The 27,500-nt window shown below is 47.4% G+C and overlaps 1 protein-coding gene across 38 annotated transcripts in view; it reads left to right on the top strand.

Annotated features, from left to right (window-relative positions):
- The first annotated feature begins 274 nt into the window (after window positions 1-274).
- lrrfip1a (leucine rich repeat (in FLII) interacting protein 1a) overlaps window positions 275-27,500 on the top strand; it is a 57,513-nt gene continuing 30,287 nt past the window's right edge. For 5 of the 38 annotated variants that reach the window (XM_064310382.1, XM_064310385.1, XM_064310378.1 and 2 more), the window contains exons 1-2: window positions 313-1,342; window positions 19,388-19,474. In XM_064310382.1, coding sequence (XP_064166452.1) covers window positions 1,253-1,342; window positions 19,388-19,474 — 177 coding nt within the window. In that variant the 5' untranslated portion in view covers window positions 313-1,252. Of the gene's footprint in view, window positions 1,343-13,193; window positions 13,319-15,748; window positions 15,925-19,387; window positions 19,475-23,636; window positions 23,916-27,500 lie in introns of those variants that run through there. The other 33 variants (XM_064310387.1, XM_064310388.1, XM_064310386.1 and 30 more) reach the window with 23 other exon arrangements.

The following is a 27,500-nucleotide window of genomic DNA, read 5'->3' as shown; positions in this document are numbered from 1 at the left end:
AAATCATAATTTTATTTCAATAAGAGCGAAGTGCACGCCATTAATTAAATTTTGTTCTCGTGATATTTACTGATAAGCATGGGCAGGACTGTAAGAAAATGCACACTTCTTTTGTACTCCATACCCATATTTGGTAGTTTATACTAACTTCCTGTATCTCTTTATGATTAGCTATTAAAATGTGTCGCTTCATCTAATAGTTGTGACTGAAGGTGTGGCCAATGATTTCATTTTTAAAAACGCATTTTCAAAGGGAATAACCACCAAAACTACTGGTTTGTGACTAAAAAAAATCCCACGAACTCACAGTTGCCAGGCAAATAAGGACATGACAGAGTGACTTTGGTTACTGAAGCCAGCATATGAGAATGCGTGTGCTTTATTAACTCAATTAAATTTAATACAACACCATTCCCATGGTACATTGTTAGAAATTAGGTGGAGAAATGTCTACACCTTTAAGAAGTACAAGATAAGATGTCTGTTTTTAGCACTCGCCGCTCATCATTAAAAATAGCGAAGCGTGTGAGAACGCAGCAGCTATACTTCATATGCTGTGCGGTCCCTGGCAGAAAGCTGTACCCCGGAACGTGTATTCATTTTGGTCTGGTCTTCATCCGGGATTGGATTGCTTAATGTAATCTAGGCAGTTTACCATCATTTCTGTTTCATCTGACGGATAACTCAAATAATATAACCTGCAATTGCCACGGAGTTGGCCACCAGTAACTGAAGTCGGTTTTTGCCGGTTTGTTGTTTCTTGTAGGTGAAAATATATTTGGATTTTATAATGGCGGATTATCAAGAAGACAACCGCTTTGAAACAGTAGCCTAAATGAAACGCTGTTAATCGTCGGATATATTTTGATAATAAGAAAGCAACATGTGTGCTACAAAAATGTTTATGAGCAATAGATGTGGGTAGTATATTTTCAATTTGCCATACATATCGCACTCGAATAGTCACAATCCAGGAAGAGATCCAACGGATGTATCAAAATGACCCAACGCCAAACCGAAAAGCTAACGGTTACTTCATATCTGATCTAGCCAGCTAAGAATTTTTGTTCATTTTTATTTTTTTGCTTTCATTTGACGTTGTCCTCGAAGAAACGACTCCGAAATCGTTTTGAATTTCTCTCAGTCTGGCGAACTTGGCTTTCTTTCATATTATTTTCTATTTAGTAGCAACATTTCAAATTTGGGATCTTCTAACTTGGACTGCGGTGAAAAAGCAAGTATAAATCCAAATATGGGAACTCAGGGTACTGGGAGGAAAAGAATTCCTAACAGGGAGAGACTGACGGCCGAAGATGATGCCTTAAATCAAATAGCCAGACAGGTAAGTCTTGAGGATATAGCTCCCGGCTCGTCTTGTCATATTGCGCAAAATGTTTGCTACACTGTTATCTGTGGTCGGGCACATGTAGCCGACCATGAATTCCATACTATTAGTGTTAAAGGCAACGTAAATGGTTAAGTGGGTCTAGCTATCAGCTTCACGTGTGTCTATGTTAATTTGAAGGTAGCCTACCCTGCAGCAAACATATTGCTTGATACATGCGGTAGTTATGCCTCCTTCCGAAAACAGCGTTGCAGCGTTCTCTGTTGATTGTAAGAATGGTTCAGTTTGTCAAAGCTGGCTAACATGAAGCGTTATCTCAACCGGCGCACAATGATGCATTGTTTGCATCAGAGAGCCAGAGCATTCTCTTAGCTTGACCTACATGATTGTGTATGTATATTGAAATGATCGAAAGGAAATATATGAATGGTGCACTTGTTTCGCAAATGTCTTGGGAGGATTTTGGGCAGACTGTCAATGATTCTGCACATGCGAGCTCGTCCCAGATCAGAACGTCAGTACAGAAATCACATTGAATGGACGGGGGTCAGTCTCCTCGTGATGCAGCGTTATTTGTGGCTGTTACCGCTATAACCGCTATGTATTAGAGATTGCATGCAGATGCAGAGTAGTCTGTAATTTCAGACGACAGGAGAAAACGAGAATCCAGGGGCTAACGACGTCACACTGACGATAGAGCTTTTTTCTAAATATTATAATAAATATCGGCGATGTTTCAATGGCCAGAGTCCACCTCCAATTCTTGTGCTAACATTTATGTTTTATTTATAATATGCTATATTGACGCATAGAATGTCCGTGTATGGAACAAACGGACAGTAGAAGTGATTTCTCTGGCATTCACGTATACAGAACCCTGTGCCCAAGACAGAAATGTGAGCCGACGAAGCATCGTCACAGCCTCAAGGTCTGACAGGTGTCTCGCATCGCGTTCGGATAGGTTTGTCCCTGTCCGTAACCTCTCTCCTGGTGTTTGTGTCATTTTGCAGTCACCTGGCCATGCAAACATTCAGACATCCATTGCAGTTTTTTGTAAGAGACAAATTACGTGTATATTGTATTGGAGTCCCCCATAGTGTTGATTTTAACGTCATCTTCCCCACTTCCTGTGTCAGACCATATTGTTTTCCCAAGTCTTTTAAATAAAATATATATTTAACAAGCATGAACTTACACAGGTTCAACATACAGTCAAAATGTGAGTAAGAATGTGTTATGCGCATTGACAGGTGTGCAGTTTTCAGGATAATACCAGTGGCCTTTGAGTGTTTTGCACATACATCAACTGACATGTTTATTTAGGAGTGATGAGGCCTTACTCAGCATTTGGGGTTGCCAACAGCTGAGCAATATCAAAGGACAATCCAATGGCCTGTAGATGTGGTTTGAGTGTGAGAGACAGAACAGCTTTCTGTCCTGTCTGGCCAAAATCCATGCATTATTCTACAGATCAGTACTTTCTCAAAACATTCAAGTTCGACCAAGTATAAATATGACTTTCTAGGTGCCACTGTATGGACATTTTAAGCTCATCTTCTTATGAGCATTTGTATATGACAGAAAAATGGCATTATAAAAACTCCTCAGCCAAGATATGTCACACATATTTCTACAGCATTGCAACATCATGGTACAGATTTATGACATTTGGTTTCCCAACCGTCTTCCTGATCAATTAAGAGCAAATCTGGGAGGTGATAAGCATTTCCTTGAAAGCACTACAATCAACAGATTTGGCAGATTACAGAAAACAAACTTTTTTTGCAGTGGAATATACTTAATGACTTTTCTTATCTAGGGTACTTGATACTGCAGCGCATTTACACGCTGTTTAAAATCAGTCCTTTGAATGTACTGTAAAGGTTTTACTGAAAAAGTAAATGGTTGCCAGATGAGTACTTTTCTGTGGACAAATTGGATAAAACTGGCAACTGTTGTTCTAGCTTGCACGGGGCGCAGATTGGAATCCTGTCATTTAATGAGGGGGGTGACATAAAAAAATGGCGCCTCAATGTCCTGGAAGGGAAGCGTGTTCGAGGTGGCTTGCTCAAGCAAGAGAGATGGTGAGTTGTGGGGTTAGAGGAAGAAGGGAAGGGGTGCGTTCAGGCAGCGGAAAGAGCAGGCGGTTGCGTCAGAGGAAGCGGCGAGGGCGGATGTTGCAGCCGGTGTGATTTGCATTTTGGCCTCGTGTGCCGACGTCCCTCAAGCTCATTTTCTGATTCACGTCAGCTCCTCTGCCGGGTTGCTGATCGGGTGCTGCGGTTTGGCCGCTCTGGTTCCAGGGAGCAGCTGTCCCTTTAACCGGAGGGGAGGGGAGGGGAGGGGGGGGGACGGGGGGGTTGCAGGCAGGTGGTGCCTGACGCTGCCCAAAGCCTGACAGCCCGGTATGCCGATCCTGATGAGCTGGGGGAATCTGCGACGGGTGCTGCAAAAATAGAAATGCCTCTAAGATCAGCTGATGTTGCACCCAGCATGCAAACCAACACAAGGGGAAAACGTTCTCACGTCGTGCTTATTAGAGGGAAAATATTGACTGTGGACTAAGGGGCAGCACTGTCGGGCGTAGATGACATGTCCACGTGTTTTTAAACTCTACACAGCTCCTGCTCCCAAGATATAGTGATTGGGCTGCTGTTGACTGCGCTCTGTATGACGATATCCTGAGGCCATTATGGTGGTCTGCGGGAGATGCGTTTATGAAGCCGTTAAAGTGTGTAGGGTTCGCCTTGCCTCTGACTCCAGGTTACATACAGGTATTTAAACAGGCTCACCGCTGTGACACCGTTTGAACCGTGAGCTGTGGAGTGCTCATCTGGAAAGCATTTCCTGTCCTGTGGGGGAGGGGAATGGGGGGGGGAACCCTGTCAGAAAGGGTTTACTCCAAATCTCATCTGCGCAAAGTGGTTTCTCTTCTCCACTCATAGCTTTCCATTAATAAACATATGATGTATGTAACTCAAAAGGCCTGAATCACCAGCAGACATTATAATTTGGAAATGCATGCATCATCTATGCTTGCTGGAATTTTTAGCCCCGCCTCTCCTCTACACAGTTCCATCCCTCTGACAGGATATGAATAGCTTGAGGGGGGTGGGCAGAGGAACTTTACTTTTAAATCTCACTGTTGCTATGGAGAAGCGAGGAGCTAGGTTCCATCTAGGACTGTAGGTATCCAAGCACCCACCCTTAATGGACCTTTCTATTGAAACCACCTACTGGACTTCACAGAATTTTTTATTGCAAGCAACACAAACTCGTTTCCTCCATTCATGTGGGTGTGAAGTGGCCAGAGTTTTTTGTGCTTGTGTTAGAATGTGACTGTTCATTACAGTGTGATGTTGAAACGTTGGGTCCAAGCTGTGCTAGCCCTCAGAAAGGCTCACTGTGTTCTGGGTTGGCAGTGTGTTTCAGCGAAAGCAGCCCCTCCTGTCTAAATGTGTTGGAAGACGAGGGGGAGTGGTAATCTCCCTCGGGTTTGACAATCGAGGTCAATGCCATCCCTTCGCTGACCTCTTTCTTTTCTAATGCGCTAAGTCATCCTTACTGAAGATCACAGACCATAGAAGGACCAGGAGGCACAGTTTCTTCACACAGCTTGAGACATGAGTGCCGGCCGGTTTAAGGGACCAGTGGAAACCACTCGTAACTACACTTACACAGTGCAAGCATGCCCAAACGGTTTGTCAGCAATGGCCAAGATTTTCTACAATGAGCTTCCATACCAGACCCCCCCACTGCAACAATTTTGAGGGTGGTGTCTGCAGATTGGACCCAGAACTGCTGCTGTTTAGCAAGGCAGCTTTAATGTGGCAGGGAAGAAATCTCACTGGACTGACCAAGTTGCTTGATTACCATGGAATTAATTTCATTATTTTGGTGGTATTTTTTTAAACTTAATTTCAAAAAGTAACCCTCCCCATTTATGCACCACAACTGAAACAAGTTGCTGTATGGCAGCTTGTCAGCCAGATGTCCTTTAAAGAAAATGTGGAACTTCAGGGGTTCCTTTGAAGTCCTGAGCCCTTCCGTGTTGCTGAAAGGATTCTGTTGCAGCCCTGTCCGCGATCCGTGATATTTACCACAGGCTGCAGTTCGTGTAGGAAAGAGCCAGGGGCATATCGAGTGTTAGTGTTGCTCTCAGAAAGGGGCAGTGAAATGTACACTGTCCCACACTGAAGCAGAAGTCCAAGCCTTGCTCTGCCTATGGGTCCGCATCATGCTTAAACATTCAAACCTGTACAACGTATAACAAAACTCCCAGTTCTTAATGATTTATTGTACCACCAAGAGGTTCCTATCAGCTGACACTTTCAAAGTGAGAGGGTTGAATGAATACTATAATTTTATGGATTATTTTACAGTGGGCTGCCCTTTAGAAGAGTAATGAGAGAGACTAAGGCTTGAATTAAACAGAAGTATTCACGATCTGATCTAGCTGGCTGGTTGGCGATCTCTCTGTGAGAAGAAGAAGGTGGATAAGATTGTCTTTTTCATGCTGGCTGGCCTACAGCGGGCCCCTTGTACAGCAGAGACATTTCCTCAAGCGATGGACTCCCACAGATCTGCAGAACGCTCTGGCCGGCCCGCTCCCCTCCTTGTGTTTGACGAGGCAAGATGGTGGAGGGCGCCATTTTGTGCCGTGCGCTTCGCGACTTCATTAACGGAGGCTTGTGACTTTTGCGAGTGAGATGTTATTGCTCCGGTTTCTCCTCAACCCCCGCCCAACCCCCCCCCCCCCCCACCCCCGCTGCCCCCCACCGCACTTCCCCACAGGCCCTGCTGTCAGCCTCTCAGGCCTCGCCCCCCTTGACCACTCCCTGCTGCCATGAGCGCTGTTTATTGCTAGCTTGTAAACATTTGTCTGTTTTCAGTTGTCTTTGAAGGTGGTGCTCAAAGATGGTTCTTTTTTTGGTTTAGTTTTAACTGCCTCTCAACTGGTCGCCACCGAAAAGCTTTACTCATTTCAGGAGTTGGCTGAAAACAGGACCTGGAAACCCAACGAGCTCTTTGCGCGTCTCCACACAGATGTGAGATTTTAACATATCACAGGCCCCCCTGACACAAGACAGCAGACAAGCTAATTTGCCGGTAGCTTAAGAGATTAACATGGGTGCGGTGTAAGCAGGGAATTACAGTGCTTTGGATAAACAAGACTGTCACCTAAGACCAGGAGTGGAGGCTTAGAATTGCAGGCCCTGTCTGTGACATCTGCAGTAGTGAACAAAAGCATTACCCCCGTCGCCAGTTGTTGTTCGTTTTTTTTTGGAGGTGGAAGGTTATTTTTCAAAAATGGACGTGTGTGAGTGCAAGTGCGAGTGTGTGTGCGCGTGCCTGCCTGGGATGAGGAAACTGACAGAGGGCTTGTGTCAGCTGCACAGTTATTCATCATGGCTGCAGCATGAAAGAGTACTGATTGGCCATTAGCGTGACTGGTGACCACTGCTTGCTCATGAGCCTTGATTGTGATGGACAGCGCTTTTAACGGACCTCAAGGCCTACGAAGGGCACTAGGTCTCTGCAAAAGGCTGGCTAAGACTGTTACCTGGGAGTAAAGAATCCTTATGGACACTGGCTGTGGTATTTTTACAGGGTAAACACGCCTACTTCCACCTGACTCACCTGAGTCTGAGGGGCGGGGCCAATCAACCCGCAGTGTCTGAGTTTGGGAAAGATCATTTCCCTGCTTTGCCTGAGGTCGCGTCGGTGGAGAGCCTGGCTTAGCCGTGGCTCTGCAGCAGCAGGGAGCCGTCATCCTCCAGAGCACGCCCTGCAGTGTGCGGCACTAGTCCGCCCCTCTCCTCATAACCCCCTCCAGAGCCGCTTCGTCGGCTGGACAAATAAACGAGCGTGGGCTGTCTCACTTCAGTGGCAGGCGCGAAGGAATGCGCGTTTCTCCCGTCTTCTGAGAATCGGGACTCAATAAATCACCCTCTGGATTAAAGAACTGTCCTTGTAAAGAAAACAGCTGAAATGTTTATTCATTAAAAAGCTAACTTGAAGGGTCTGAATGCACCGTGCATTGGTGTACTGTGTTTCACCCTTCTTCATCCTCTGCTTTCTTCCTCTTCCTCTCAGCACCCCACATACTGTGTTTTGAGTTCATTAGCGATATTCTTTTCTCTCTCTTTCTGAGTTTTTTTTCTGTGTTTCCTTTGGGCTTTATGCTAGCTGGGATTGGCATTTAAAGTCCTTTTCCTGTCTGGATTGTTTTGAAATAGGGGTATATCCGGTGGGCGGAGTCTGGGGTCCACAGGGGCTGCTTGCCTGTGGACTAATAAGGAAGGAACACATTTTATTTTGTTGCCCAGCTCAGTAGGGCCTGGGGGAGGGGGGAGGTGACGGTCTTTGGAAAGGGAGTGACTGCAGTGAGTGATGGCAGTAAGGGAGGGAGGGGGCGGGGACTGCCTGGGGCTGACAGCTGTTCCTTTTTTTTTTCTGGCAGCCGTCCTCTACAGACAGGCGCAGACAAAAATAAATTCACAACTGGCCCTTCCAAACCCTCAGTGGAAGTGGGGCACGGGCTGTTCGTTGAAAGCTTGGTTCCACCTCAGCGCCCCCCACACAAATCCCTGGCCATTTAGCCAGTTTCATCGTTAGCCTCACAAGGTGTGGATAAGGGTGCTTAATTACCACACAACTGCACTTTACTGTACACATCTTCCTTCCTTAATATGTTCTCACTGGACAGGCTGCAGTGATAGTCTTAAAAAATAAGGGACTCTAATTTATAATTTACTGAACTATAAGGTGCAAGAAGTGGAAAACGGTGGCAACATGAGAAAAAACTACAGCTACACTTGAAGACTTGAAGAGTTCTGTTATTTTTTTAAAACCAACACTTCAGGCGCACGTTTCTTCCTTTCTGCTTCAAGTGTAGCTGGACCCTTTCCTTGCTAATAGTCTGCATATGCTCTGGAAAATGAAAAAGTTAACTTGGGCTGAGGTGGCCTATTAAACCAAATACCCAGTTTAGTTAAAATTACACAAATTGTGTGTGTGTGTGTGAGTGAGTGCGCAAAAAAGAAAAGTAGAAAGTTGCCCTATATTTCTTGTCAACACTGATGTGGCACTACTGTATTTGAATAGTGGTGTGAAAGCGTATTTGTCCACCCAGCTTGAAGATGGCCATGTAGAGACAAACCGGAGGCTGTTACAGTGGAGAGTACCTCAGCAGCTGTGCAGTTTTCCAGTCCACTGTTTGCTGAACCCAAAACTGCAGCAGGCCTTGCACACAAGCCCCATCTCCCTCTCCAGGTCTACCATCGCAAAAGTCCAAGGGTTACTCCTCACTTACCTCTCATATAATGAAATTTGGAGAGACATGGTCTCATGGTCTTGTTTTGGGTTTGTTTGCATAGTGCCCATCAGCACTTGCCACCACAAGTAATATGTATTTCTCCCTCAGTGGGATTTGCAGTGTGGAATTCTCCGGGGACGTCTGCCGGGTGGCCTGGTTTGACTGAGGGACCATTTGGGGTGGCTGAGCCTCAGATTAAGTTGGCCAGTGGAGCAGGGTGACGGGGGTGTGGGGTGAAGTGGCGCGTATCTGGCAGTCGGAGCGTTTGGAGTGGCTTAGTCTGGGGCTTGCCGAGTGCTGCGCTGGAGCGGCATACACACACACACACACACACACACACACACACACACACACACAAACACACACACACAACACACACACACACACACACACACACACACACACACACACACACACACACACACACACACACACACACACACACACACACAAACACACAAACACACACACATAAACGCAAAGGTTATAGCTGTTTTCTGGGCAATTATCCATACATTTTTCATTTTTAATAAGTTGTACAAGCATCAACCATGTGAACCATCTGTTGAAATTTGATATTCAGTTCAGGTGTCTGAAAAAAAAAAAATTAAATTAAATTACCTCAAAGGTGACTCACAGATGTGAGAGAGAGAAAGCGAGAGATGGGAGAGAGGGAAAGAGCAAGAGAGAGCGATGTGGCAGAGTATTCTTCAATTTCCGTGTGCAAAGCAGTAGGTTTGCAGGGCTAACCCAGTCTCAGCAGATCTCTTCCTGTTTGTCTGCCCTCAGTAGAGTGGTTAGGGGGAGCTTAGGGAAGGTTTTCTGAAGGCCTGTGGTTCTGTTGGGTGCGCTGGTGCACGGAGTCCATTACAGCCACAGAGCTGGGTTTAGCCATTGGCCTTCTCTCAACAGCTGCCTCTTGATCAGGTCCTAATGATACCGTGTGCAAGCAGCTAATCCCGGAGTTCCCGAACTGGTGCCTGGGGGTGCCTGGGTCCTGCAAGGGAATCCCAAGAGGTCCTCTGCAAAATTTAAATAAATCATTTTTCATAAATTCTATATTTCAGACTTGCGGTAGAACTGTCCTTCACACCTGCTTAACCACATTGCTACCTCTTTTGCATTGCATATGCACTTAGACTGTCTCAATCACTTTTAGTTTTTCACCCCTCAGACAAATATACATACACCATTTAAGTCCCTTCCTGTCACTCTCTTTATCTCTCACATACACACTTTCACACACGCTTTTCAGACGTACGCTCGCATACTGCAGTTCCTGTTGAAAAAGATCATTGCTGCCTGCATACTTGAACAAAATAGACTGAGCTGAGAGAAAGTACAAAACTGAAAATGGCAAAGTATAATCTGAGCACAAATTAGAAACGACTAAGTATTTGATTAGCATGTATTTCACTCACTGTAGTGCTATTGTACCTGTCAAATTCTGAGCCAATGACTGAGCACTTGTTGGAAGAGGGTGGGGCTCAACACGGTCAATGTCACAGAACTGTGGTGAAAGTGTACAGCCCTGTTACTGTTCCTCCGGCCTTATTCACCAGAGCACTTTACAGCACTGAGGTCACTTCCTCTAGACACTGACACACACATACGGCACCAGCGTCTTAAAAAAACTGGGCTTGTTATTTTCTCTGGGACAAAGGAAGCTGTTCCACAGGGAAGCCAGCAAGGTCTCAGCACTACTGGGGGAAAATTGAGAACATCTGGATCGCGAGGCAGTGCTGTTTTTAGCCGGATGACTGCTTTTGGGCGGGAGTCTTTTCACCAGCCGCCACAGGCTCCCGGCCCAGGCCAACGGTAGCGGCCAGACCGGCGGCTCGTGTGTCCCGGGCCACGTTTGGAGGCAGCCCGAAAGGGGAGAAGGAGACAGTCACGGAAAAACGCGGCGAGGGGAGGGAGGCGGCGCGAAAGACGAAACCGTTTGTGTTTTTTTGTTCTGCATGTGTGAGCGATTATAACCGGGAGTCTGGCGGGGCGCGAGGGGCGGGGTTTACGGGGATCGCGAGCGGGGCATAGCGGCCTGCGCCGTCATCCAGCGGGGCGTTCAGAGGCGTCCAGCTTCCCGCCCCAGCGATGCGTCTGAACGCGGCGTCTGAGTTCAGGGCTTTCCGCACCGTGGCTTCTGAGTCCGAAAGATCCAGCTTCCCCCCAGCGTGGGTTTGCAGCTCACAGTCACTGTATCATTGCACAAGGTGCACCGCATATCCTCCAGAAGCATAGATTGATACTTCTGTATTCAAATAGGCTACATGTTGTCAGCTTTGCGAGGGTAAGGCTGTCCCTCAGGCAGGGTTCAAAGCATTACTGGTATGTGCTGTTACTCGGCACATAATTCTTTCTTTAATATAGTTAAATAATAACTAATACTTAATTTAACTCTGCACATCTGGTTTCTCGGGTGTAGATGATTTCCTGATTTTAAGGGGGCTCTGCGGGGGCAGGGCTGAGAGGTATTACAGTGCGTGCTGTATGCAGTAACCGTGGCAGCAGAGGCAGCAGTGAGGGCTGAGGAGCTGAGCAGAGGGCTGAGCGCTGCCTCTGCAGGTCCTGTGACTCATATTGCAGTCAGGCATCGCTGCGGCGGGAAGAAAAAAAGAGCTTCCTTCCTGTTACCAAAGCTGCGGCGGACCGGTCGGGCGGAGAGCTCCACCCAAGGCCCACCTCGCCGCGATCCTGGCCGCACTCGGATTCCGTTGTAAATGGAATAGAAGGTCTATTAAACATCTTGATGTAAATGTAAATAAAACGCTTGTTTCTGGTTTTATTTGTTCACTCTACCCATATTTAGATGGAAAGAAAAAGTAACATTGGCACAAACATGGTTTGACCACCAAGGACTTCTACGAATGATTTGTGTGTGTGTGTGTGGGAGGGTGTTATTGGCGATCTGGCCGGCCGGTGCTATCTGGGCATGTCTGGTCTGGGATATGATTCACAAAGACAGCCGATGTGCTGGCCCTGAAACGAGGGGGGAGAGATTGCGCGCTGGGTTGACCCAACCCTGTCTGTTCTGTGACCCAGCATTTCTCACCTCTCTGACACATACGGGAGCATTTCAGTGTTTGCATCTGTAACAGGTCGTGCTGTCTCTATGGATTCTCAGCTGCATTCCCAAAACACCCTCCCCCCCAGCTCCAGCCCCAGCCTCAGCCCCCCTTCCACCCCAAACCCCAGCCTCCCCTCCACCCCCAGCTCCAGCCCCCTCCATGATTGTTACATTTTCCGTCCTCGGGTGCAGGCCCTTGTTTACCAGTGCCGTTGGTGTTATCAGTGCATCTTTGGAACTGCCTGTTTTTGGCAGTTTTTAAACAAGGGCTGTTCTTTGACACGCACCAGGTCTTTTGTGACATGCTCAGGCCTTGCCTGGTCCTGTAGGGTGGGGGGGAAGGGTGGAAATCTGTCCAAAGGATGGAGTCCGTGAACAAATCACTGGGTCTCTGAGTATGTGAGCGAATGACTTACAGAATCATCGAGTGAACAAGTAAATGAAGACTTTTGGTGCAAGTGCTGGCTGGACCTGTTGAAAGGACCTGTCATCTCTTTGCCCTATTTAGCGCTGTCGCCCCGAATTCTGACCTTACACATTTTTCTGCATAGAATTCACTTCCCTCCTACCATTGTTCTGCCAAATGTGCATTTATTGCCGCCAATGACTAAAAAAAGCCCGTTTTGCAAGGCATAGGCCTACTGGCACGCGGAGTGTGGGAGATAACCTTCCTGCTGGGCAGGCTGGCATTCACTGCGGGGAACTGTGCACGGCGATAAGACCCCCATCATTCTCCGTGTTGTCCGCACGTCCAGGTCTGCGACAGACAGGACGCAGGCACACTGCCCTGCCACTCCGGGGGGGGTCCTCACATTCTGGCACAATGGCGCATGACTCTCTCTCCCGCCCTTCTCGTAGTCCTGACCAGTCGCAGCATCTTTACCTGCCCCTGCAATCAGTGGACGGCATATTCCCAGCGAAGGGAGCAGAAAAGCTCCCAGACTTGGTACCTGTGACTGGGGACATTTTTATTTGCGGAACACTAGCTAACAGTGCCATCTATGGGCGAGGAGGACTACATTTTCAGGCCGAAACCTAACGCACTAATACACATTTAAATTTGTAAAATAAACGTAAATGAGAACAAGCGTTAAACAAAGCAGTAGTAATAAAAAGTATGACGTGTCTGCAGCATTTGCTGTGAATCGTAAGTACACGTATGCGTGCACGGTGAATCGTAAGTACACGTACACGTGTACAGTGAATCGTAAGCACGCGTGTGCGTACGTCATCCCAGAGTTAAATTGCAAACTAGCTCAGGGCCCCCCTTGAGGAGAGTTATTTTTCACAGTTGAATTAGAAGCATTTTTTTTCTGGATATTGATAGGATTTTGGTGCATGTGGGTCATTAAAAATAGCTGAACAGTGGGAGAGGGAGAAAAGGGAGCCAGGTCTCGCTCTCTCTCTCTATCTCTCCCTTTCTTCCTCTCCCTCGCTCTCCCTGGCCCACTTTGGCACTCTGTGTGGAGAAGCAGAGGAGCCGCACGGTCGCGGCGGGGACAGGACGATGTGCGGCAACGCGGACGACCCCCGTTACCGCAGCCTGTCCATGAACGATATCCTAACGTACTTTAACAACTGCAAGGAGGTAAGGGTGCGTGGGAACGGGGCGGAGTTTTCGGGCTGGGACGGGACAAAGGGGAACGGGTATGTGCAGTCGTTGGGCTGGCTTGCATTGCGGTTTGGGGCTGTGAGTCAGCTCTCTCACTTCCTCAAATGAACTCAGTTCTTCCTGGGGCGTCTCTCTGCCGAAGCGGGCTCGCTGCGGCACCTGGCGGGGGTCAGAGGTCGCCACCCTGGGGGCACCTGGGCACAGCAGTTTGCAACTGAATCGTAGTTAATTGATTTGAATATAAACTGCCTTGTCCGATTAGGCAACTGCCAATCGATCTAATCTTCTTATGGTGCCCGGTCCCTGAAAGATGTTGTTTTTGAAGTGAACACCATAATGAAAGCCTTGCCTTTCCATATTGGGGAAAAGGGCTATTTTGATATAAAACTATTACTTTTGAGGATTAAGCTTACACTTGTGATCGATTTGAGCTGTAAATACACCAGCCCTTTCATTCTTGCCTCTGGTCTACTAACTACTGAAATTTACAGCATCAATATCTGTTCTTCATGTGAGAAAAAGAATGTATAATAAGGTTAATGGTCACAGGAGTAGGCAGGCATCGTATGTATGCAGTGCTTTTTTGTAATATTGTATGTACAATAATATTGTAATATTATATGTTCTGTAGTCTAAAGCTAACCAGATCATGTGGTGTAAAATCATAACTTTTATATTTATCTGTAGACCACACGTTACTAAATTAGTACTCTTGGCAGTAGCAGAAGTGTATTTTTTTGGGTCCAGGGCTGGAAGTTGAGGAGTTTAGTGAATAATATTGCTAACCACACTGGCTTTGGGCTTGTTTGGTGCTGTCAGTCGCCTCCTCTGTCTCCTCTGAGCCACCATCACAGGCGTCCTCTTTTCCCTCCCCTCTGTTTGGGAGCCGGAGGTCTACACTCGTCCAGTCTCCCCTCCATCCTTGGTCCTGCTCATGCAGCCCCGTAGTTAGCAAGCGCAAGCACACAGTACAGCTGTCCTTTTCACAGCTGGTTCACACTTTCATTTCCTGCCGCTAGCACTGTTTCTGATGTCATGGTTGAACATTCATACTTAGTACTAAGTAATTGTTTTCGGGGTTTTTAATGTAGTATCAGTTTATGTATTTTGTTTTTACTCAGTGGTCAGTTATAAGCTTAGCTGTGATTTTGGTGAAGGAGGGATATAGAGCAGTTCTAGTACACCTACCTCCTCAGCTCTTTGGAAGCCCATGGAAAATACTGTCCTCTAGTGGCTGCCATGTTAACTGTGGTGTCCGATTTCACCTTGGCCTTTTTGGTGCTGGCATTCAATCCAGGCTTCGTCCCCAGGTCCCTGGACCTGAACTGGGAATATTCGCACCCTCTCTGGCATGGAGAGAGATGTCTGTCTATATGACTGTAATTGTGACAAGCAGGCCCTTCCACATGAACTTGCATTTTGATGTTGGGAGTTGGTGACTGGCTGAATTATACTAGAGTTAGTAATAATAATTAGTCATAACGTTGTTTTAAACCTATAGTCAGTCCTACAAAAGCAAGGAAACCCCTAATCAGGACTAAGTTCAGGGTTCTCCCAGAGTGTCTCCCATAATTCTATTGGCTAGGTGGTGATGCATATGTGATGCAGTTGCCAGTGAATGAATGTCAGATAGCATTTTTATGACATTATTGCTCCTGTTCCTTGTGGTACTTCACTGTTTAAAGTCATCAAAAGCCAGCTCACTCACTGAGGGTAAGGAGCAGTCCTGTTTATGTATGAAGCTACATGTCGTCTGTAGAGGAGAGTAGGCCCCCTGCCCCCCTATAGCTGATCGCTTAGGTTGTGTAATATGCTGTTTGAATTGTTTGAATATTATAGTAGCTGATTTCAAACAGTGGCTATGTGCACCATATGTATTTTGCCCTACTACAAAGGCTTGTGCTGAATGAGGCATTTGTTTCCAACAGGCCTTATTTTGGCATGATAAATGACTCTTAAACAATGAGAGACAGTGGAAGTTGCTTCTCAGTGGTTTTACTGGTAATACGCGATGCTGAAATTCACCCACAGGTCATGCAAAAGTGCAAAATCCTACAGCCGACGAGGTCATCAAAGGTTGTGAAAGTGGCGATCCAGCCCTCTCCCACCCCCCTGCCCCCCGCCCCCTGCCCCCGTCACAGTCAGCAGGTACTATGTGGCCTACGGAGCGCGTCAGGGGAATCGACTCTCTCAGGCAATGATTAACTCCGGTGTCTGACAGCAGCGGGGCAGAAAGCCCTGAGTCAGGGCCAGCTCTCTGCCTCCATTACACACGCCGCGACCCACGCCACAGGGCTCAGCGCTTCAGGTGAGCGGGGAGACGCCTGGGAGACAGGGCGGGGCGTAGCGAGGCGTAGCGAGGGCGTAGCGGGGCGTGGGGCTGATCTGAGGCGAGACGCGGCTCACGGAGGCAGCCGCCAGTCCTTCTCGCCGTTCGCAGCGCGGCAGGGGGTCACAGCGCGCGAGTCCCGTCGGATCGAAAAGCGTCTGGGTTAGCCCGGGACCGCTGGAGCGGAAACCTTCAGACGCAGTTTGGTGTTGCCGGGGGGATGGATTTCCTGACGGTTGCTGGGCAGCTGCAGGTGAGGAGCGTGTGGGGTGCAGGGTGTGGGGCTGGTGGCGGGCTGAGCTGCTGTGCTTTCGTGAGCTCCTTGGGTTTTTAATAACTTTATCGACAGGCTTGCCTTTCCGTGGATTGGCAGTGGACCTTTTTCATTTCACACAGAAGCTAAACAGTGCCCTTCATAAATCACAGCTGTCATAGTGGTATGTGTACCCGCATGTCTGTTAAGGAGGGACCAAATCAGCTGCACATGAATGACATGGTTTTGAAGCAGACTTGCCTGTGTGTGTTACACAGTAAAATGTTCTGTGTTAATTAAACTCTCAACAGATAGCATCTGGTCCCACTCTGGAATGTGGGACCAAATGTTATCGGTTAAGAGTTGAATTAACACTGTTGGAGCTGAATAAACACTGGAAATTTCACTGTGTAGGGGACCTTTATAGTGGCCCGCAGGTCACCTGACAGAAAATGAGGGGTGGATGCAGGGTCAACCAGCTGGTTACGTGGCATTGGGTGACATTGCTTCCCTGAACTGTCTAACCACATTCCTGCTTATCCAAATATTTAACTCTATATTACAAGTAAGCAATCGTAGAGGGAGACTACTGGGTAAAGGATCACAAACAACACACATGCACACACAGACAGACACACACTCACGCACACAGTTTCTGCACCACAGCTGCAGTTCAGGTGAATTTCTGTGTATAAATGCTGTCTTGCTGGTCTTTTGGGCCCCATGGTGATAGCAGCCTTTTATCACATTCCAGGAAATCTGTCTAATTCACTCATTGAGCAGTTGCCTTGACTTCTTCAGTATTGCTTCTTAATGATTGTTTAAGGTGATTGCACCCATCTAATGATTACAGTTCTGGTGAAGAGTAGCTTTATTGTGTGCTTTTAGATAGCTAAGTGAAATTCCCTTTGTTACAGAGCCCAAAAGTATTTGTGTGCTATGCAGTTCTCAGTCTAGGACGCTCTGCCCTAAATTTTAGTGTTGACATCAGACAGGTATTCTGTTTATTTCTTTTTCTTGGACAGTATTCTTCGTGTTGTGAGACAAAACAAAGACCGTATTTGCAGTGTGCTGCTGAGGTTTCCTGTTATGGTGCTTCATTTGAGTTCCTCCGTAAGCATTAGCTTCTGAATATATTTGGGGTTCAGTTGCAGTGATATCAAGAAGGAGCTATAATCACCAGCTTCATTCTGGTTTTTTTAAAAATCTTCATCTTTTCATGTATTTAATTTTACTGATGTTTTTTTCCCAGTAGCCTGGTTACTGGGGCTGCCTGCCACAGCCTCTTTTAACGCTTGGAGAGACAAGCTGCTAAGGTTTAATCCTCCTGTCCCAAAGACATTCCTCTGTTGCCCTGAAAGTGTAGTCCAAAGGGAGGGGTGGTGACCAGACCGAGGTAGTTAGCCTTGGGGAAATACCACAAAGAATTCACGATAAAGTCAGATAAAAGCCATGATAAGCCGGACTGGCTCCACCTGTCATGTCAGGAGTCATTCTCAGGGGTCTGAAACTCAGGAGATTGATGCAGTGAGAAATATCAACAGCTAGCAAGGTGGCTAGGTGTTCATCTGTTAAACAAGACAATCAAAAATGAATGAGTAAACAATGGCAAAAAAGTGTCAATTTGCTCAAGGTTATCATGAAGGTTAACTGTGGTGTCCGATGAAGGACTGGAGTTGAATAAGCACAGAATGCTTTCTGTCATGCTTAGTACATTGTTCGTCTGTTTACCTCATTTGTCACTTGCATTTTCTACTGTTTGGGTGAGCCAATTGGAATTTGATGACACCATTCAAACCTTCCCTAAAATCTAAAGATGTTGATTTTTGATTTATTGTGGTTAGTTGTCATGGTGCAATGCTGTTCAGCCAGGCGGGAGTGCCACACCTGCCCTGTTTCTCCCACACCTGCCCTGCTTCTCCTGTGATAAGGTGGCTCCCTGATGTGAGTTTAGGCTGCTAAGCAGAGGCCTAACTGAAACGTGTAAGCTGGCAGTTCAGCCAGGTTTCCACTGGCCTTGCGTTAGCTGTTGGTCACAGTTGTACCGTTTCTCAGACTGAGCTCTCATTGGTAAACTAATGATAGCGAAAAATTAGTCTGTGTGTGCGCGCATGTGTGTGCATGTGCTTGTGTGCGTATTTGTGACTGCATACATGTTTGAATTTGTCTGTATGGGCATTGTGTGAAAATGTGTGTGTGTGTGTGTGTTTGTGTGTTTTTCCATCGCACTAGCCTGAAAAAAGAGCCTTTTAAGGAAAGGCAGAGTGCTCTCTGTGAGCCAGTGAGTGTGAGGTTCCTTCCTGGTTTGCAGACTTGCTGAATACGGTGCTGGGTGGCTCATGGTGGGGAGGGGAGGGGGGGTGAGTCACCAAAATGAGTCCTTCTGTGTCCTTCTGAGAGAAAGCCCCCTCTCGATGACCAGAATCTGGGAGCGAGTTGTGGGTGGGGGGAGGTGGGGTTGGTGGGAAATCTGCCTCAGATGAATGTAGAAGAAAGGCCAAATAATGTGCGCGTGCGTCTGTGCGTGCGTGCGTGCGTGCGGATCCTGGGAATTGAGGTTAAAATCTAGCGAGCTCTGAGCGAGAGAGAGAGACAGGAAGGAACAGAAACCAGTCACAAGCACTCGTAGACTCCTGGTGTTTTTCAACCCAGTCCAGTGATTTCATGTAGCATTTACACAGGTGTAGTGTTTGTGGAATAGTATAAATACATAATGTGTAAATATTTAGATTTATTTACAGATTTACAGAAGAAACTGCACTCTCCTTCCAAATAATTTGTTATTAGACATTCAGTTAAATTGCTTATCAGATGCTGCTATGCGTGTTATCCTTGTATTTCTCTGTAACAGTCACTTGTTTATAATACTCTGTGTTTAGCTAACATTTAAGAGGCCTCACCAAGTAAGGGGGTTTTATGACAGCACAATGATGCCTGTGAGCCTTTATGATCCTGTCCAATCACAGTCAGAGCTGCTTTGAAGGGCACTTCAGCCTCAAATATACACAGAGAATACCATAGAAATGGCAAAGTGAATGATCTTAGGCACTGAGCCCACTTAATTAGGCAGTAACACTTTGGTTACTGAAGATCTGCTTACTCTGTTTTTTTCTTTGCTTTTTTTATTTAAAAATACGTCTTTTATTAGTGGAGTTTTAAGGGAGTCCTCCTCAACGGGCATTCAGTTCATTGTGGTTACTGGCAGTGCTGTCATTGGGTGGTTTGGGTGGTAAATTGGTTGATTAGCAGTCGCAGGAAGTCGGTTGCAGAGGTTGTGAGGTTGTTCTGTTGACCAGAAGCTCAGTGTGGAAGTGTCAGGTTGGGTGACCTAGGACTGTGGGCTGTAAGAGCAGTTCAGACTGGTGCTGACGCTGCTGGTGTAACATGGCAGTGGTCTGTGAATGTCAATCTGATCTCTCTCTCTCTCTCTCTCTCTCTCTCTTTCTCTCTCTCTCTCTCTCAGGCTGAGGCGAGGCTCGCAGCTAAGAGAGCGGCACGGGCAGAGGCTCGAGAGATCCGCATGAAGGAGCTGGAGAGACAACAGAAAGAGGTATACACATACGACACCACACCACACACGCACTCCCACACCCCACACACTACCACACTCACCACCACCACACACACTCACACACACACACACACACACACACACACACGCACACTCACACTCACACTCACTGGTCCGAAGCACATCTCCAGCATTTCCCCCAGTGCTTTATAGGAGAGGCTGTGCGCCCCCCCTAAATTACCCAACACCTCACCTGACGTTAAGGAAAAACACAGTAAGAGGCACTTGCAGCATTCTGTTATGAAAGATTAAAAAACAAGTTTATGACTCAACGGTGACTCGCCGTCTTTGAAACACTTAATTTTGCGACCAGTTGCCAGCCTGATTACTGCATTAGAATCCAGTATCTAACAGCAGCGCATGGGGTCCCTGCAGCATGCTATCACTCATGTGCCATTGGAATGTCAAGGGATGAACTTTTTGAAATATGACACAGTAATACCCACCTAGATGAATATTTTCCACTGCTGTCTTGTCATAAATAATTAATATTTAAGAAGACCACATCAGTTAAATAAACAAGAAAATAATTATTTGGAATCAACTGAGGGGGGGGGGGGGGGAGCGGGTGAAGTATCTCAGGTCAGCACCTACCCTAAAACTATTTCTGGGGGAAACTCTGACCTCAATACAAACATACCCGAGTTTCCCCTCTACGGCCTCATCTGTGCAGGGGATAAGTGATCTGAAGCTCTTCTGAAGCCAGTTCCATGCCTATTAGAAGAAGGGGCTTTGCCATCTCTGGCTCTGGTCCAGAGGAACAGCAGGAATTCAAACTGGGCTATACATAGACCCGGGCAGCAATCACTGGTCTCTTGGGCCAAGTTCAGCTTGCCTCTGGTCAATATTTAGACAAGAGTTGCACACCAAATACGCTTGTGCATGTCATACTGTGTTGACGTTGTCACTCAAATGAAGGACTAGAGAAACCCAGTCATGGCATGTGTGTGTGTGAGCGCATCTGAAATGGAGGCCTCACGCACACAGATGGTTATATCAGACTCAGGGTGCTTGGAGTACTTGAATCGTTATCTGCAGTCTTCTCAATACTGTATCATGTCTTGGATTCTGAAAAATGTTTCGCTTAAAAGTTTCGCTTAATGTTGCGGTAATAAATTCGCCTTTTCATTCTTCACACATACCGGTGGCTTTGACGCCAAACTGTATGTGTGATGAAGTCTATTCAGACAAGTCTATTCACACTGATTGCTGATAAGCTAAGCAAAGGAACCCTGTCTTGTTTCAGACCTGCACTCTCGCAATTTTGATATGGGCAGCTGGTCAATGATGATGTCTGGCAAGAGTATACCGTTGGCTATCAGGTGGGGGGTGGGGTGGGGAGGCTGCATTGTTTCAAAGCATGATAGTCCCCAGCGTACACTGTACAGAACTGTGGAGTCTGCAGGACCGGCATGGTAAGTTTGGTTAAGACTGATAAGGATCCTTTATTATGTGCCTGGGTAAGGTACACCTTCTGTAGTTCCCAGGAAATGACTGTGTGTGTGTGTGTGTGTGTGTGTGTGTGTGTGGCAGCTAGTCGCGAGACTGTGCTCATGATGAAGGATTAAGGTATTCCCTTTGAACAGGGAGTTCCATTCTGAATCCACGAGCCTTTCATGTTGCGCCAGAGGGGCTGTTTACTGTCATTAACCCATCTGCGCTGTACGCACCACGTTTCCGCCACACTGCCCAAACGGCAGATAACAGCAGATCAAAGCGCAGTGGCAGGGGTGCAGGAGGTGAGCCGGATTAGCGTAGCGCCAGGTTGCTTTGGGTTCGGCTTTAATAATCAGCTAAACCGACCCTGCGGTACGATGCAGGGGCGCCCTCCCCCCCCCCGCCCCCAACCCCAGATCGTCTACGATAAACAATCCTCACTATACCAAGATTCTGTCCCAGATGCTCAGTCGACTGCAGTCGGGTTCATAGCAACACGCCACTGAACAGGACAGCAGCTAGGCTAGGCTAATGCTAGCACCATGGTGTCAAAGAACGTTCTCTTTAAAGACTCCTCTCCTCGCGTTCCCCTGAATTCCTGAGGCAGCCTAATCAGTTAAAACACGAAAGAGAAGCATTGGCATCAGCTCAAATGTAACATTTCTGTTTGATTATATTTTTGTTTTGCTTTTAGAACATATGCATTAACATACGTGATTGCTGACTGAAAGATTGGACAGACCCTGTGACTCATACTATTTATATTATATATTTTTTATTTGCATAGCAGGCACCCACAGAACCTTACATACCGTCACGTATTATCTGGATATAAAGGGCAGTTCCTTGGGTTAAGTGCTCCATGTAGAATTGAGCCTGCCACTCTCGTATGTGACTTTTTTTTGGACTTTTCATTCTTTTCGTCACTGTGACAGTGTATAAGAGCTTCTGATAAACCAGAGAAAAGGTCCTTACTATCTGTCACATCTGATGCTACCTCATATAGTAGTACGGGCTTTGAACGTGGTTCTTAGTGAAGGGCTGTTGAATTAGTGGGGCGTGAAGGGGGGGTGGTGTCCCTTAGGGGCCTAACCAACGCCCGTTTAGATGAATGGGCTTGTTCAATTACAGATAAAGTCCTACAAAAACAGCTCTCATTTCCCTCCTCCACACAACCGTCTGCGAGACATGACAGCCCATTTCTGGCACAAGAGCGACACAATCCCATAAGCCCCACTAAGCCCACTCTTCCCTCGTTTGGGGGGGACGGAGGTTCCCCTGGAGGATGTGTGGGGATTTAGCTTGTGGAAAGCGGGTGGCGTCGGTCTTAGCCCTACCCCCCACCCCCCCCCACCAGCCCAGCTTTTGTCTGTCCTGAGTGGCAGTCGCTCCGTAATCGCTGTGTTTGGGTTTCAGGGCTCTGCTAAGTCTGCCTTTGACGGGATGAAGCAGTCAGGCTATCTGTCAGTGCTCTGTGGTTTTTATGGTAGTCCCAGTCCTTTTTGGTTGTTATTGTTTTTGCTTCTGTTCGGTGCCAGGCTGTCGCATGTCCATTTTGTGACCCAGTATCCTTTTTCGTTCTGCTTCTTTTTTTTTCTATTTCAGCATTTCAAACCTTAAACTGCAAGTAAGTGAGAATAGATATATCGCACAATATAACGTACAACTTCCTAAGAACACTTCACCCTCCTAAGTAAATGTCCACTATGTCCACTATTTGTAAAAAACAAAACAAAAAAAAACATGCTGACTAGAGCCCTGCAAATCCAAATGCAACTTGCATTTGAAGAAGTGCAGCCCTGGGTTCAGAAGCTCATATACCCCCTGTGAGCGACCGCATATCATGCTGTGTCTGTCTCTGGTGTCAAGCATTCTGATTGGTTGATTGTACCACTAGTGGCCCCACAAAGCTCTTTCCCATTACCTGTGAGATGGGCAGCCATAGGCTCAAGGGTCACGTAATTAATCTTGCCTTCCAGGATGAGACACAGTGTTTGCAGTTAACTTACTGCTGTTACAAAAGATATAAGAAAATGCTTGGGTTGTGCTGACTCCAGCAGGCCCTCTCTAACAGATTTAAAACCCCACAGTGCTCAGTGCAGGTCTGATTCAGCGTCCGGCTGCAGGCAGGTGGAGGTGGCTGTGCACCGGCCTTGTGATTTAGCTCCTCTGTTTTCCACCTGAGTCTGCTGCTCTCTCCTTGCAGCTGCAGTCTTACGGTCTCTGACACTGCTGTATCTGCAGCCATATCACCTTTAATGGAAAAAGTATCCTGCATTAAGGCCTTATGTTACGTGCACACGAGCATGCTCGCATGGACACACACACACACACACTCACACACACACACACACACACATTTACCTAAGCATGAGCAGACGCACACACACACACACACACACACACACACAAATGTGTATCCCTCGAACATGCACACGGGCATATCTCACATACGCACTGACATGCACGTGCTGCGGATTATTCAGAGTGGCCATGCAGCTTTAAGTCTCCAGGCAAATCCTAAAGTGGATTATGGGGCTGTTTTGAGCCGGTCTGGGTTGTTCCTTTCCTTCTCTTTCTCTCTGCTGTAACGGGGCGAGATGGAGACCATGTCCCTGCTTCTGTTCTCCTGCTTCTGAAGAGCACAGGGCCGGATCGGGGCACTGGGGTGCTGGGGAAGTGTCCAGACAGGACCGTGGGTGGGGGGGTCGGTTACAACCACGGGTACGAAGAGGACTGTGCAGGGTGGGAGAGGAGGAAGGGCTGTTGCTGGAAGCAGGACCGCGGAGAACCTTTCTTTCGGCCGAGATCTTTGTGGATGGTAACCTCGGACCGTGAAGCGTTCGCCCTCGGTGGAGGCGCAGTTAAGCGGGGAGTCATGGAAACCTGGGGGTCGGCCTGAGCTGGCGGGACGGCCGGGAGGCGTCTGGTAGGCAGGGGGGCCCAACAGGGGGGCCACCCCGGTGCCCCACTGCTGAGGAAGGTGGGCAAAGTCTGGGGGAGGGGGAAGGTGTTTTGGATGTTGCAGGACAAGAGATATTCAAACTTTTGGTTAAATATGCTTCTAAGAGTGACCTTTGTTTAATGGACAGGAAGTGTGTGTGTGTGGTTGTATTTATATAGTTCTGTTCATCAAAAATGCAGATAGTTGTGTGTGTTGCTAGTTTGGGTTTCTGGTTTTTGCCAAATCACTAAGTAATTTGACTGTCATTTGAGGTTAGGTGAGCTAATCTCACACTCTCTTGCTAATTTTACCCACAGGAAATCACCTGTCATTTTCATGCAAAGAGCTTTCATACTTGTTCATCCTGTCAGTTGTTCTGTATGTGCAATATTTCAATATTTAAATGGTGATGAATTTCTAGAGGGTATTTTTTTTTCTACCATGCAGCGCATAACAGTTTTCTTGTTTCAAATATGCATAAAATAACGGCATTATAATATTAAGTTGATTTTGTTTTTCAACTTTGTGAACATGAAACATGTCTGTGTTATGCCAATATTGAGACCGCCTCAAAGTGCATGTTATTATTAAGCACTGTAGTCTATATTGAGCACTTATATAATGTGCTATAATGATTTTTATCATGGTAGCTACTGTAGTTGAGCGACAGTGGGTCATTTTCCCTGTCTTACAGCACAAGCTTAGAGCTGTTTATTATCAGCGCTCTCACTGTGTGAGAGGGTAAAGGTTACTGGGCAACATGGTGCTATTTCTTCTTCTGTGGTCATACTGCATACACTGGAAAGTGATCTTGAGTCCCACAGCTCCTCTGGTGGCAGAACAGTGGAATACAGGGGGTTAATGCTGTATCTAGTACTTTTAATAAAGCCAGGGTGAAATAATTATTTTAAATCCCTGCAGGTTACTCACACTTCAGAAGAAAATTATTATTTCATATGATTATGTCTTTGGTTAGTGAGAAGTTTCATTGGAAATTCTCCTGGATCTGCAGAAGTGTTTTCAAATTTTATCAACCTCCAGTATTTCAAATGACCCTGGGCATTGTTTTTCATTTATCAAACGTGCACACCTGTGGCAGAAAATAAGAGAAAGGCTGGATGAACAAAGAGCCCTGTTTAACCATGTTGGATTGGGAACAGTGGGATTCTGACTTTAGGAACAGCAGAGGAGTCTGGGGTGAGATGGCTGAATCTGAGAGAGGGCGCGGTGGTGAGACTGCGGTTGACTGCGGTCATTTGGGGGGGTGGGTCAGGAACCGCTCTGGACACGGTCAGCGATCTGCAGCGAAGGAGCTTTCGCAGAACTAGAGCCGTAAATCTGAGACGGGGTTAGCCGGCCACCTGCGGCCGGTGAGCGGACGACCGGCAGGGCAAAGCGAAGCGGGCGTCGCCATCGGCGACAGGGACAGCGCAGCGAAGGCGCTCGCAGATTCAGGGTCAGCAGAAAACGCATCGGTCGGACGGCAAATCGGGATTAATGGAGATTGGGCGGAGGGAGGGCGGGGCAGTGCCAGGGAGAAGCGGGTTTATAAACGGGACGCAGACGGGGCAGCGGGCACAGTCCCGCCGGCGGAGGCAGGGTGAGAACAGCGGGGCCTCGGAGATCAGCGGGCGCCGATACCGCCGTCGGACCCGCCGCCATCGGTGAGTCGGACCGGACCGCTGGCCACCAGCACCACCGTTACTGCCGCGCCGTACCATTTACCGAACCCGTCGCATCGCCACATCACCCTAGGCCTGTCAGCCCGTAGCAGACTTGCTCTGGACCGCAGACATGCAGGTCCTCTCATGGGAAAACAGGTGCTGCTCTAAAAGAATTTAATACGCATAAAATGTGAGATTAAATTAGAGGACATTCCTGATAGCTCGGAGGGCGTTTCTCTTCCTGTTCTATTGGTCTGCATCACATTTTATTCAGTGTGGAATCCTGCAGGGCAGAACTGTCACAAAACTGCCATGTCACTGTGGCAAATAACAGAGATGATTTACAAATGAGAAGGAGATACACATGCAATATTGCTTGGGAGCTAGAGCTAAATGGTACTGGAGATGATTGAGACAAAGGATTACTGTCAAAATTATGATTGTTATTAGTTTTCTTTTGCAGACCCTAATCCAGAGGGGCTGACAGAGCTGATATTGCATGCTATATTTGAAAAGTATCTGAAGACAATTGTGTAATTTGATGAATTTAAACCAGTATTCTGACGAGGCTGGGCAATGTTACCGTAAGAACATGACAGCTAACACTGAATAAGAAACATTGCAAAGTGGAGTGGCGGTGCATGGGGCCAGGCTAGCATACGGTGCTAAATGGTAAATGGACTGCATTTATATAGCGCTTTTATCCAAAGCGCTTTACAATTGATGCCTCTCATTCGCCAGAGCAGTTAGGGGTTAGGTGTCTTGCTCAAGGATACTTCAACACGCCCAGGGCGGGGTTTGAACCGGCAACCCTCCGACTGCTAGACAACCGCTCTTACCGCTCTTACCTACTGAGCTATGTCGCCCCTAAATTAGAAAATGGACGGGGCCAGGCTAGCGTACAGAGCTAAATGAGAAAATAGACTGGGCCAGGCTAGCATACAGAGCTAAATGAGAAAATAGACCGGGCCAGGCTAGCATACAGAGCTAAATGAGAAAATGGATGGTGCCAGGAGGGGGAGGGGCAGGGTGGCGAGGCTTTCGATCAGAGCGGACCGGATGTCCCCTTTGGACACCGCCTTTGTTTTGGTGCATTTTCTCCACCCTTTCCCCCTGTGGAGTGGGAGAATATCCAGCCTGAGGCAGCTAAAGTTAGCAGGGGTGTGTGTTTTTCAGATTTTTCTTTCCTGATTAAGCAGGAAGTACTTATTCTTCAGACGCTACATGTCTCGAGCCAAAACAGTGGACTCGGGTACATCACAAACACGCAAATCAAGAGCTTTCTGCGCTCGTTGACAGCTGATAACAGGAGAGGATGTTGGGCACTAAAACCAAACAGAGCCATTCAGGGTCTAAGAATCAGTGCTTCCCGAGTGTGTTTGCCCTGCGGAGGAAGGCTGGCGGTGCACAGGAAAGGGCGGGGCCTGGGGTGGGGCGGTACGTGCGGCGTCTCCTATGCTGGCTGGTCCGGCTCTGTCGCGCTATGGAAACGGCACTGAGCGGAGCCTCTGTCGCCCGCCCTTCTCCCCCCGCTCTCCGAGACGGGTCTGGTGTTGAGAGCTCAGGAAGGCGGTCATTACTGCCCGAACTGGAACACACTTCCTCGCTCCCAGGTGGTGTTTGCGTGCCCCTTTGTGTCCCGTCCACTGGCGCACCGCCCAGCCTGGGGTGGCGCATTTGACCCAGCACATTTGCGGTACCGCGTGTTCTTTCCTGGCCTGGTTTCATTATGGGAAATGTATCAGATATGGTTCATTTGAGGGAGTACTCTCTACTGTAGGAGCCCAGTTTTATTATATCGGCGCTGTTACTGGGATGACAGATTTGGAGCTCTGGTGCCAAATATGCTCCTGTTATTAAACTGGGGTCGATGCAGGCAGTAAAGTGTCTACTTACCGGTGTCAAACGGGAACAAAACGATTCCATGAAAATTAATGGAGTTCTGTTTGGTTCCGTCTTG

Source organism: Anguilla rostrata, chromosome 15 (genome assembly GCF_018555375.3).
Source record: "Anguilla rostrata isolate EN2019 chromosome 15, ASM1855537v3, whole genome shotgun sequence".
Taxonomy (NCBI): Eukaryota; Metazoa; Chordata; class Actinopteri; order Anguilliformes; family Anguillidae; genus Anguilla; species Anguilla rostrata.
Note: the sequence above shows the minus strand (reverse complement) of the source record. Positions and strands in the feature narration are given on the sequence as shown.